The 13637-nt window shown below is 37.8% G+C and overlaps 1 protein-coding gene across 17 annotated transcripts in view; it reads left to right on the top strand.

The window, feature by feature from the left end:
- snap91a (synaptosome associated protein 91a) overlaps positions 1–13637 on the top strand; it is a 49223-nt gene that overhangs the window by 21665 nt on the left and 13921 nt on the right. For 6 of the 17 annotated variants that reach the window (XM_077526666.1, XM_077526665.1, XM_077526664.1 and 3 more), the window contains 15 exons: positions 953–1095; positions 1571–1646; positions 1955–2057; positions 2173–2266; positions 2370–2481; positions 2780–2886; positions 2982–3023; positions 5001–5062; positions 6028–6040; positions 6373–6542; positions 6787–6881; positions 8370–8384; positions 8580–8774; positions 11131–11208; positions 12383–12628. In XM_077526666.1, the coding sequence (XP_077382792.1) occupies positions 953–1095; positions 1571–1646; positions 1955–2057; positions 2173–2266; positions 2370–2481; positions 2780–2886; positions 2982–3023; positions 5001–5062; positions 6028–6040; positions 6373–6542; positions 6787–6881; positions 8370–8384; positions 8580–8774; positions 11131–11208; positions 12383–12628 (1551 nt within the window). The remainder of the gene's footprint in view (positions 1–952; positions 1096–1570; positions 1647–1954; positions 2058–2172; positions 2267–2369; positions 2482–2779; positions 2887–2981; positions 3024–5000; positions 5063–6027; positions 6041–6372; positions 6543–6786; positions 6882–8369; positions 8385–8579; positions 8775–11130; positions 11209–12382; positions 12629–13637) is intronic. The other 11 variants (XM_077526670.1, XM_077526675.1, XM_077526672.1 and 8 more) reach the window with 5 other exon arrangements.

The raw sequence follows: 13637 nt of genomic DNA, 5'->3' as shown, positions 1-13637 counted from the left end.
GGAATCGTGAGACATGGAAAACAGGCTGGGTAGTGGGCCCCGAGGACCGGAATTGAGAAACACTAACGTTACATGTGTAAACAAGACGTATGCGGAAGATTTAGCTCAACGCTCCTTGCAGCGGTACACGTCGAAACGCTTAATTAGTAGAATTGATTGCTTTACAAACATTTGACAATGTTACTGCCCGAACATGGCAACATCACGTATGTTCTGAGGTAGGATGGCTCGATCCCAAAACATGGACATTCTGTCTTCTGTACTTTCAGCTTTTATTGATTGCTATGTGCATTTATCATTTATGAATTTGAGGTGAAGTTGTTTTTAAACCAAGTTAGCTAATTCCCAACCGTGTTAGCTACTAGCGCTAGCATGTTACAATAAAAACAACATTGTTGAATCATCACTTATTTTCGTACACTTTAAAAACAACTTCAACTTTTGGGCTGTTGAGAAAGGAAAATAAGAGACCTAAAGGAGGGTATTTGGAGAGACCTCAAAATCAAACATCTTGACCACCAAATCCATTTTTAGCCAGAGCTAGTCACGGTTAGCGGCTCACATATATCATGATTGTATTGTGGTAAAAACATTTTGACCATCTTACAATGTTGGAAATCATTTCGAATTGTCTTTGCAATTACGGACAATTCTTTGTCCGTTCCCATTCGACATTCCATGGACCCGTGAACGGCATACGCGTCATGTGAATACTATCTATAGAGTCTTAACCTAAGAAGACTGTTTGGGATGTAGTAAGAAACAAGAATTCCTGGTTAAAACCCAATCAAGCACGGAGAAAACATTCAAACTCTTAAGATGTTCCAATAAAGAGTCATTCCCCAGATCTTAAAACTGAGTTATTTGGCACAGAAAATGAAGGCAATGATGTAAAGGTCTTCAAGCACATGTTTAATCTGTCATCTAAACTCCTTTCTTCTCTACTTCCCAGACCTGATCCAGGCCTCCCAGGACACCAGCGTGAACGTTCCTCAGATGGCCGATACACTGATCGAGAGGGCGGGCAATGCCAGTTGGGTGGTGGTTTTCAAGGCGCTGATTACTACACACCACCTCATGGTGCACGGCAACGAGGTGATAATACACACATACACTCTCTAGGCTAAGAAACAAAGGGCCTGATTTAGTAAGATCCTAAACCGCACAGGGTAAATTGTTTGTCCACACATTCAAACAGATTGCGAGCACTTTTGGCACCAGGTGTAAAAGTGGTGGAGTTGCATGCCACCCCATCAGGTCCAGCTTCTGAAAAAGGACCTATCATGCATCCAGTATTTTCTGTCCATTTTAAGCTTGCATTTTTTGTGTGTTCAAATTCCTTTACATGTGTTTAAAAGGTGTCTTGAAATGTTTAAATGTGTTTAGAGTGGGTGGGAGGGGTAAAGTATGAAATAAGAAATCTGTATGTTGCAGATTTAGACCTATTGGGTTGTCCCATTCATTGCCAAGTCAATTCAATGTATTATGTGTCAAATTGTCGCACATTTGACTTAACCACACTTCCTTTTACATTATACTTATGTGTGTGTGTATGTGTGCGCTCTTTCAGAAATTTCTGCAGTTTCTTTCATCGAGGAATTCTTTGTTCAACCTTGCCAACTTTCTGGACAAAACAGGCTCCCATGGTGGGTGTTGCTCAGTGCCAGGTCTTCCACTCATGATCCCACACAGGATAAATGTTACCTTCCTTTTTAGCAGATTGTCCCAGTTGAATTGCTATTATTATTAACTGTAACACACTTTATTGGTCAGTATGTCAAATATAGAATGCACACCTTATATTTCGAAAGCTTTACACCCTCACAAAATTTTGTGATTTGTTGAATTAGTTGTACTATTACAAGTTACAATGTAGACACCTTGCTCCTCCAGTATTGGGCATACATTTATGTGTGGGTGCATGTGTGGGTGCGCGTGTTTATGTCTTCCTCAGGCTATGACATGTCCACCTTTATCAGACGCTACAGCCGTTATCTCAACGAGAAGTCCTTCGCCTACAGACAGATGTCTTTCGATTTTGTCAGAGTCAAGAAAGGGTACAGTTTCTCATTTCTGTCATTTCCTCACCCTGCTTCATGAAATGTTTTAGAAGATTAGTGATTTTTAGCCTACAAATTTATATAACATTTTTATATTGCCTTTCCTTGACAGAGCTGAAGGCACAATGAGGACCATGACAGTAGAGAAGTTGCTTAAAGGAATGCCTATCCTACAGGGTCAGATTGATGCACTGCTGGATTTTGATGTGAGTCAAACTTACTAGAAGGGAACCAAAAGTGATCTCCTTGACTAGTTACATCACTTATTGCATATTTATTTCATCTCATCAATTGTAATTCTGTCCAAAGGTACACCAACCAGAATTAAACAATGGCGTGATAAATGCCTGCTTTCTTCTACTGTTTAAAGACCTGATAAAGTTATATGCTTGCTACAATGATGGCATCATCAATCTTCTAGGTACAGTATTTCTCTTCACCTTTGTTTTCTTGGTCAATAAATGCATGTTAACTATCCCAATAAATATCATGGAGAGGTGAGGGTCACTGATTCAGTACTCTCGTGTAACATCTTCCTGACTTTTATGTAGACATGTTAATCCATATTCCTGATTAATACTTGTATGTTACCAATGACAATCTACATGACAAGCCAGAATGTTATTATTGAGTTAATTGTTGACAAAAAAAAGTAAAACCATCACAATATATACAGTAAATGTACAGTATTCTAAAATCACCATGACTGTATCTTTTAGAGAAATTTTTCCAGATGAAAAGAAGCCAGTGTAAAGATGGACTGGAGATCTACAAAAGATTTCTGACTCGCATGACTCGGGTGTCTGAATTCTTCAAAATTGCAGAGGTAAGATGCTGATGTGCACATTGCACTGAGTTGCTTAGCAGTCGTCACTTATATGCTGTCTGGTAAATGCTGAAATGTCTGTTTTGTTTTTCCAGCAAGTGGGAATTGACAAAAATGACATCCCTGAGCTCACTCAAGTAAGTTTGTTACTACTGTATATCTTTTTCATTGGTGTGTGCCAAACCAATGTGTGGTGTGACACTATTAAATTCAGCACAATTCCTTTAAAAATGATTACTTTCTTCAGCACTATGTCTAAAGGATATATTTAAAAGATGGAGTAGGTATTAGTGATTCAGATATACTGTATTCTTGGCAGACTTGTATCAATTGTGTTCATGGAAATGACTTCATTAGTAAGATTTCACAGAATTATACACATTTGATCATATTAGTGTGGATATTTGTCAGTTCTCTCTAAATTTCATAGCATCTCCTTGCATTGCTAATACATTCTGTTTTTACCCTCATTATATAATTAGTGGTTCACAAACAGCAGTGTAAACCTTCTAAACACAGTTTGGCATCCTCTATATTTAAACCTGACGTGCTGTACATTACTATATGACTGATGGATTAAATGTCAGTATTAATACATGTCAGTCAGCCAGATCATTGAACCAGTAATTATTCTCATCTTTTTGATGGAGAGCAGCATTAGTATAAACAAGACAGAGTAAGATGACCATTATACTATCTTTATCTGTACTATTATGTCATCCGTTAACGTGTATTTGTGAGGTTATATGAATAATTAGTGCCTGTTGTAACTTGTATTTTGTCATTCTAATTTTTGTCCAAGTCTTTTGAATTACTTACTGCCCATCCTATAAATGATTTCATTTATTTATTTATTTATTTGTTTGTTTGTTTGGTTGTTTATTTATTTATTTATTTATTTATTTATTGGGGGGGGGGCATTAAATGTTTAAGAGAATGAAATGGTCTCGGAATTGGAAAATGGGCATTGTTTTTATTTCCTTATCCTCTCGTGCATATGCTGTAAGCTTTGCATCTTGACTGATTGGAACGTTGCCGTTATGATTTGTGGTGTGATGGAGCTGAATGTAGCTGATGGAAAAGAAAGAAAGAAAAAAAAAACTTCACAGGACAGGAATTAAAATTGATACATTTATATATTTATTGGGCGGCACGGTAGTCGAGTGGTTAGCACGTCCGCTTCCCAGTTCTGAGGTCTCCGGTTCGAGTCCAGGCTCGGACCTTCCTGGGTGGAGTTTGCATGTTCTCCCCGTGCCCGCGTGGGTCTTCTCCGGGTACTCCGGTCTCCTCCCACATTCCAAAGACATGCATGGCAGGTTAATTGGGCGCTCCGAATTGTCCCTAGGTGTGCTTGTGAGTGTGGATGGTTGTTCGTCTCTGTGTGCCCTGCGATTGGTTGGCGACCGGTCCGGGGTGTCCCCCGCCTACTGCCCAGAGCCAGCTGAGATAGGCGCCAGCAGCCCCCGCGACCCTTGTGAGGAATAAGCGGTCAAGAAAATGGATGGATGGATGGATGGATATATATTTATTTTTAATTCGAACATAGACCCCAAAAATAAAAAAAAGGAATGACATGACCACCTACCATGACACACAGGATGACATGATGAAGACCAACTAAACTAAAAGCAAATTGTGTCAGGCTAATCACCAAATGGAGACAGATATGTTTAACGCCGAGTTTGACAAGGAGCTGATTGGCTGACACAGGAAATATGCAGGGGCCCAACAGAAAATAAACAGCACCGGAGAATCTTGTCATACTTAGGAAGAACCAAAACAGATATAACAGACAACATTTGTCCGAAATAGCATAGCTAAGCTATGAACGAAAGAGAGCTCAAACGCAATAATGAATAATGAAATACAAAGCGCAAATGAGGTATATCAGCTTTGACAAATGCAATATGATATATACCTGGTTTCCTTTCTGTTCAATCTGTTGCTTAATGCTTTATGGAAAATATGGTTTGTATTTTAAAGCAATGAATCAATGTTTAACAATGACGTGTACACACAAGTAAAGTACACACAAATGACACAACTTCCCAATAATGTAAAGAGAGCTGATTTTTTTTTTTGTGTGTGTCTCTGCGACTCTTTTCACCCAACAGGCCCCAGAAAGTCTTTTGGAATCACTTGAGACCCACCTCAACACTTTAGAAGGGAAAAAGCCGTAAGTTTGTGTTTCTTTGTTCTTATGGGGGGGAAAAAAATACGAAAAAAAATTAGCAATAACGCAGCAATTGGAGTTGGCCTGAGGTTGGTTTACAGATCAACACAATGACATGTTGAATTGACACCAAAATAATATTTTTTGGCTGTGAATGAAACTTTTTATTTAGCTACTTTGTTTGGTTTTTGATGGCCAAATATTTAACCTAATTTTCTTATGATCTTTACCCAACACAATAAAGAGAGGATAAGTAAGTATTCACTCTCACTAGAAGTACTAAATTCATCCCATTACTTGTTTTTTTTGTTTACATTTTCTTCTTTTTACCTGTTTTCTTCAGTTTACAGTGATTCTATACTGTGTAAAAGTGACCATAACCATCTGAAAATGTTAATGCCATCAGTATAACAATGTGTTAATATGTGTTCAAAATGTGCTTCAGGTGGACACATTTTGGATAAGTGAAATCTTTTTTTGTAACTGTTAGTAGTTATACACTCACACAAAGCTGATGGTAAACGTGCAATGTTGACTTTATAATGAATAAATAAAGTTTTTATTGAATGACACTAATATAAATCATTTTTAGCTCCGACTATTCTTCTTCTAAAGGTTGAATTATAATAAAGCTACAGTATTGGACCGTGCAAGTGTACCAAATGACATGTCAGTGAGTGTATAATTGTCATTACATCTGTGTTACTTACCCTCAATCTCCACTTTTGCAAAGGAGTGCAAGCGAGACAATTGACACATTCTCCAACTTGCCTGCATAAGAAAATCCTGAGTTTAAGTGGAAATGGATCTAAGATGCAATGACTTAACATTGCAGAGTGGTGACATCATTTACAGATGTTTTTGAAATTGATTGAGTTTGAAATGAAGAATGCCTAAAACAATTATTTAAGATAATGAATTGGAATGTCACTGTTTTCTAACGTGTATGCTATTTATTGTTTTTGCAGATCACCGACCAAGGTAAGACACAATAACCTTAAGCACTGTACTTAAATGTTAAACGTATATGACACATTTGCATTTCAAGTACTATGATATTCAACAAGAAATTTTACATACATGGGTTTCATTATATCATTATACTGCATTTAAGTTATTTTAATGATTCTGTATATTGCAATACACTGATTTAGAATTTAACACCCACCTATGTAACTAAAATATGGTTCATACACTACACATTCCCTAAATGAGAATGAGTATGAATTACAAATGCAGTAGTAGTACACATCATGTTCATTCATTATGACTTCTATGCCACCTTACTGAATCATGTTGTTGTCTGTAAACAGGACACAGTGGCCAACAACAGCTCAGCACCGACTGCCCCATCGACTGCACCACCCAAACCTGCACCACCCGCTGCCGCTGGGGGCCCCCCTGCTCGCCCAGGGCCGCCTGCCAAACCTCCACCTCCCTCTGTCCCACCCACAGCAGTAGCTCCCACCACTAAAGCCAGCAGGTAAGTGCCATTAAAAGAACTTATGTTATGAAACAATAAATTTCTCCTATTGTGGATTGGATGTGGATTATTTTTTATTTTTTTCCTGTGGTGTAATTCTTAAATCACAAAATTTACAGTAAACAATATTAAAAGAAAATTTAATTTAATGATTATATTCCATTGCCATTTTTTGTGTATTTATTTTTATTTTTAATACATTTTAAGACGATTTATCTGCTTGCTGCTCTTTTTATGGGTCTAGTGCCCTTGATGATGGCTTCCTGTTGGACTTAGACCCCATGTCCTCATCATCAGTTGGTGGGACTGCAGCACCTTCTACCACAACTGGATGGGGAGGTGAGAAATTTTCTTCTTTCAGAAACTCCTGAGCTTGATTTAAAAATCATACACAGTATAGACAGTGTCCTTATGCTGTATCTTTGTCCATCGTTGACGCCTCCAATATTTTGGACATATTTTAACCGATTGTTTTTTATGTGTATGTACATGGTCTCACTGTACTGTATATTGCTGGTTTGTGTGGAACGCATCTCCCACAATAAGACTTCATATTGTATTGTACTGTATATTTTATATACATATACTGAAGGGATCCACAAAAATTCTGTCACTGAAACAACATGGCCGTAACAGGATGTGGTGATGAGTCTGACACAAGCATGCGCAGACGGCCCGTTGAACTGAGTGAAGGTGGTGCATTGATATGGGAAAATGATCCCAGAGCCAAAATTCCCCCGTGGCTGCCGACTGCCTGCCCAGTAGCCATGAAATCGTGCACACCGCTCGCAAGGAACCGGAGGGCTTATAGACTACCCTCACACTACATGCTCAGTTGCAATTTTTTGTTCAATTCCATCTTTTTCACATTCCAAAAGCAAATGTGACTTTAAATGTGAACGGAAATGCGAAGTAACATGCGAAAACATAACATCACTTGGCTCAGTGGTTATGCAATTAAATTGGTCCTGCATGTTGAGGCTAGTGATGAGAGCCTGCTCTTTATTTACTCATTTTCGGTTTGTGGTTTGGCCCATATTGGTGCATCCCTAATACAGTATATGGTATAAATATATGTACATACAGCATTGCATGTCAAATAGTTAGGGATGAAACGATATCAAAAAATCACGATACGATATCCCGATAATATGAAGGTGACGATATGATAATTATCACGATATTGGGGGTGAGGGACGGTATTTAAAAAAGATCACAATTTTGTTAAAAAAAAATAATTAAATAAAAAAAAAGAGCTCCTACTAAAAAAAGCACAATATTGTGCTTTTGTAAATTAGGTCCCGCTTCATCTAACAATTAGCATCGATTTTAAACATAGAAGGTCAAAACATTCCTAATGAAAATTAGATTGCATTAATAAAGTAGCCACTAGAGGGTGCTAGAACTGCACAAATGGAAATCAACCTGACTTCTTTAACAGATGTGGTCCTTTTAAATATTGTGAGCATGATGACGACGATATTGTGGCAGTTTTAAAATCTCGATATCACGATATTGCCCTTATCATTACATCCCTACAAATAGTATGATCATTTTGTTTCAGTCAATTTGCATAATGTTGGTTATGCTTAAAGGCTGCCATCCTGGTCATCCATCATGGTCAGAGATGGGAATTCCAAAAAGTGAAAACCCTGCCACAGTTTGGCTTTAGCTACAGGTGCTTGTACTCAACTGGCAGGTAAACGAGGCCATTACGGAAAGCACCTGTGGCTAAAGTCAAACCCTGGCAGAGTTTTCACTTTGTTGACCTGGTTTTCCCATCTCTATCTATGGTCATCTTTTATCTGTCTCTTTTTGGTTGTGCAGACCTTTTGGCTGATGGTGAGTAATCTCATGATACTTTGTACAAGTATATTATGAATCTTAATAACTACAGTTCAGATTTCTGAGTTCTGTTTGCGACATTGGTCACAAGAAAAAAAAAAAAATGCACTCTGCTCCCGTCTTATAATTCCTTTTTTTCCTCCTTTGGTGCTTGTGACCGTGTGCTGTGGATTGGCGGGATTATTCATGTAGCCACTCCTGCTGCCAGTAACAGCGTTTGTGAGGCTAAACAAGCAAAGAAAGAGCTTGCTACTGATGCTGCAGCTGCCTCTGCAGTGGCTGCACCCGCAGCTGCTGCTGCTAACGCTGCAGCCATGCCAGCACCCACCGCCCTGCCTGTCGCAGCTCCCACTGCTGCTTCAGTGAGAGACATCGACCTTTTTGGAGGTTAGTCAGTCCAAAATGGAGACAGATGGGTGGCTCATCTGCACAGGGCTTTAATGATGTAGGTATTTATGATCAGAGCTGCGAATCCCTATCAGGAAAAAAAAAACTACACATTTCTGTAAATGTGGAGCAATATTACATTAATTAATTGATTTTATTTGCTTTGTTTGTTTTATTTATTTGCGAAACCAATGAATTCATTAAAATCTGGCATTGCTGTTTTGGTACAACATAATTATTTTTGAAACACAAACTAATGAACGTGGCTTATACAAAAATGAAGGTACCTCGAATGTTTTGTTTTACAACCTTTGACTATTTCACTGCAATAAAATAGTTTCTGTAGCTAAATTAAACTTCTAGCACCTGTCATTCCCCTATCGCATATTTTGGTACTGAAAATGCTAATGAATAATCGGGTAGTGATATGAAAAAATATTTGTCAGACTAATACCGATACTCAACTCTGTCACCGATACCGATATCACATATCAATACCACTAATATATAAAATACCACCCCAAAAAAATGACATAATTTTAAAGGATGACCTTTAAATCCCAATTTAGTATTTTTTTTTTTTTAAATTGCATGAATTTAATGGCAATTTCCTATTCCTCTAATTTCTCATTTCTAGTTCCTGATTGTAAAACGGCCACTAGAGGGCAGATGATACTGGTATAGGTCGCCGTCACGAGTTACGATACCTTAAAATAAGGTTGGTATTGGCACCGATACCTGGTGTTGATACTCGCCCATCCCTAATTATGAATACAGAAGACAAAATATTTCACTGAATAATGAATTGGTTTTCATTTTTTTTACCTAAATTTTACCTAACATTGCTTAGCAGCAAACTGTATTTTCTTCTTTTAGAACATTAGTAAGTGAATAGCCTATAGGACACAGTGTCATTTCTACTGGCTAAACCATAACATTTAAGTCAGCCTGTACTTTTAAAAATGTATCAGTAAGACTCGCAACTGCAACAACTTCAAAGTGTGGCGAGTCATTTGAAAAGTAGTCAGACGGCTCTTGCCAGCCCATATAGGGCACTCGCTTAGTGGCTAGCTGCTAGCCATTAGCCGCTAACGCTGGGAACGGGTACTGTATTATACAATGTCAGCGTAATTAATTTGAGGTTTTTTAGTTTCCTTTTGAACATGATTTCAGGATGATTTTTGTTGATGTTAGTGACAACAATTTGTGACCACATGGCTACCACTTGCATGCTTGTAGTTCGGCGGGTCCTAGCTACTTGTGTGTAATGGTTAAAATAAAAGAAAAACATCCTGCATACCTTTACCCTTGATCCAATGTTTTACATCTCATTGTTTGTTGATTCTCTGCACATACGCGCTGAAATGATTCTCCTCGATCATACAGCTTGTTGCACAGACCAACAAATTCAGCTATTAAATCTTGTATGTATATCTCAAGAATGTGAGTCACATATTTTACTTGTCCTCCTGTTGGCTAAATCAAGACGGACCAACTATTACTCCAGAAGGCATGGGACATTAACTCTCAATCATCATGCTACACTGATTCCATTGTGCTATTATGGCTCACACTTTTCAGATATGCTGCTTTGCCCCATTTGCTAACACCCTCAATGATTTTCTCAACTAATACGGACTTTTATTGTGGCTTTCTTTTTTTTTAATTGTAATCTTTCAATCAAAGGAACCATGCCTGATTTATTAGAAAAAACTCAAAACAAAACAGTATGACAAAGAAAACCTAACTGTACTGCAATTCAAAGTTGTTTACTTAGCAGAAGGGCAGTCAAAAGATTTTGCAGCGGTACCAAAGAAGGTAGCGATTTCAAACCATTTGAAAACATTCAAAGATCACTAGAAAATGGTTGAAATTATATTAACAGGTAAAGAAGATGAATTGGTTACTAACACACAATATACAAAAAGCAACATGTCTTGTTTACAGCCAACGCATTGATTGGTAAAGACGCATTTGTAAGGAATAAAATCTGAGATGTAGCCTACTTAAAAGTCTCTTACATCACATTCACTCCTGCCAAATCCAAAGACCCAACTGTAGTACCTTTTGTCAAAGGATGAATTAACCTTGTCCATCCCTGAACTTAACATGCTCCCTCTTGTCACAGAGTACAAGCAACTTGTGACAACTTGCCTCATCTCACCGAATGCAGCATTATGCAGCCCCTTAAAAACACTCCTCCTAAAAATGGTGGTGCAGTCAAAGAAATGACTGTTGGGCTGCATATTTGTTGTATTCTTTGCCTTTCCCTAATACTGACCATCATTTTTTTTTTTTGTCCATTCCATCTGTTTCTCCATATGTTGTTTGGTCATGTGTTGGTGTGACATCCTAGATGCGTTTGCACCTTCCCCAGGAGATGGTCCTGCCGCTGTGGCTGCGGGTCCTGCTACTGATGCATTTGGTGAATCTGGTGGGTGGAAAAAAACGTGCAAGAACATTCATACATGTATTAGGGCTGGGTTTTAAAAAATCAAATATCAAATTCATTTTCATTTTTGAGCCTGGTATTGATTCATAAAACCATGTATTGATTATTTTAATCTCTTTTTTTCCCATAAATTTATAAGAAAATAGAATTTTAAAAGCCACATTTTTTGTATCTTACTGTTTTCTTGAAATTTACTGTTCATATGAAAATAAAAGTATTTTCTTACATATATGAAAGACCTGATTTATTGCACTTTAAGACAATTACAAGCTTTTAATTTATATTTACAATTAATGAATTAGAATTATCCCACTACTGTTGTGAGGACTAAGCGGTTAAGAAAATGGATGGATGGATGAATTAGAAATTATGAAAATATTTTCATCTCTGATGTCAATATTTGTGTCACACTTAAGTGATTATGACACGTTTTACTTTGATTGTAAAACTAAATCATTTAACTGGTTACTGGCTCCGCCAAATTAAATTTGGAATTTAATGTTTGTGGAGTTATCGTCCTTGATATTCAAGAAAAATTGATGTTCTATAATTAGTCAATATAGGACTGAATTAAAGTGAATCAAACCGAATCGGAAACACATTGAAATCGGATCAAACTGAACTCTTGTGAATCGAAATCGATTGAGGAAATTAGAATCGATACCCAGCCCTAGCATGTATACAATATGAAATGTATACATATACTGTGTGTGGGCGTGTGTCTGTGTGTGTACAGCTGTCAAAATGAAAGCGTTAACTCTAGAGAGTAGTTTAAATAAAGATGACTTAACTTGACAAAATTATTTATAATAGTAATAATAGATTTTTATTTATAAGCACTTTTGATTTATAACATTCATTTCAATGGCACCATGCAGGCAATACAAGCAGGTAAAAATAATAGTACTAATAATAATAAACAGTATGTTGATAAAATGGGATTAAAAAAATATTTTGTATTATGTATATTTGTTCTGTGCATGTGATTCTCCAGTGATGTTTGTGTGCTCGCTTGCCTTTCTTTCATGGTTTATATCCACAAGCACCTTTCCTCACAGATATATTCATGTTTTAATCCTCCATTCCCTTCCCTTCTTCTGTCATCAAAACACGCCTAACCCTTCAACTCCACCCCCTTCTGCTTCTCCCGCTGAAGACCCTTTTGCCACGACTGAGGGGAGTGCGGACATTACTCCAGGGCTGGACCTGTTCGCTATGAGACCCTCTGACACGGGCGACACTGCCATCACCCCTTCCACCCCTAGTGAGGCGCCGGCCATCGCTGCTCCCATCGCCGCCCCCGCCGCTGCCCCCACCCCTTCTATCACCACCACCACCACTAGCACCACAGACACCACCACCACAGAGTCTGCTGCCGCTCCGACTCTAGATCTCTTTGGTGGTAATGTCCTTTCGCTCTCATTTTGCTCTCTCTCCCCATCACTCTGCATTTTGATGATGATGATGTTTTGACCTTGTTTGCTCTTGCTCTAGACGTCATTAATAGAGATATTGGTGATAACAGAACATCAATGCCTGTAGCTAAAATGTCTGCACAATGAACCCCTGCATATTCACTTTTTTTTGTTTTGTTTTTTTAAGATATCTTAGCGATGCTTATTTGCTGAAAAATGCACTTATTTTCTGTTTTTGTGCCCAGGCTAATGTAATACAAATTTTGCTATGGCACCATTTTACTTATTGGTGCTGATGAACTATGTTGAAGTGAGTTGAGGGCCTTCATTTAGACGAAAGTAGTTTTTCCACCATCTTGATCCTAGGAACGTTGTTGAAGTGAGTTGAGGGGCTTCATTTAGACAAAAGTATTTTTCCACCATCTTGATCCAAGGAATATTGTTGAAGTGAGTTGAGGTGCTTCATTTAAGCAAAAGTAGTGCTTTGCTGCCACCTTGTGGCATCTCCTACCCACGGATTTTAAATATTGGCTATGTGTACATGGTGGGGATCACTCTGCATATTTTCCTTCCTTCTTTTTCTTTAGCCATGAACACAAGCGTCTTGACCACCACAAAAAAAAATAAAAATTTATAAATTCTGGGGGGAAATCATAGTTAACCTTTTTGGATTTTTTTTTTCTATCTGCAGAATCAAGTACTTTCTGTGATTCCTAAAACTAATACTAACATTTAGACGATTTTTCTCCTGCATGTGAAAAGTTTGTGATAGAGACAGCTGAGAAGTAATGTGTAGCTTGTACACTTTAAATGAAATGAAATATTGCATAGCTTGCCTTGCACAACAAAATGTGATGATTTAAAATACAATATGTCAATGTTGACTATAGTATGTTAGATTAAACATGGGAAGTACTATCACTCACGAGTACAATTTTTCTTAAACAAATGCGAAGCTCGCAATATTTCCCCTTGCTTTATAATGTGATATTTTAT

Source organism: Festucalex cinctus, chromosome 7 (assembly GCF_051991245.1).
Source record: "Festucalex cinctus isolate MCC-2025b chromosome 7, RoL_Fcin_1.0, whole genome shotgun sequence".
Lineage (NCBI taxonomy): Eukaryota > Metazoa > Chordata > Actinopteri > Syngnathiformes > Syngnathidae > Festucalex > Festucalex cinctus.
Note: the sequence above shows the minus strand (reverse complement) of the source record. Positions and strands in the feature narration are given on the sequence as shown.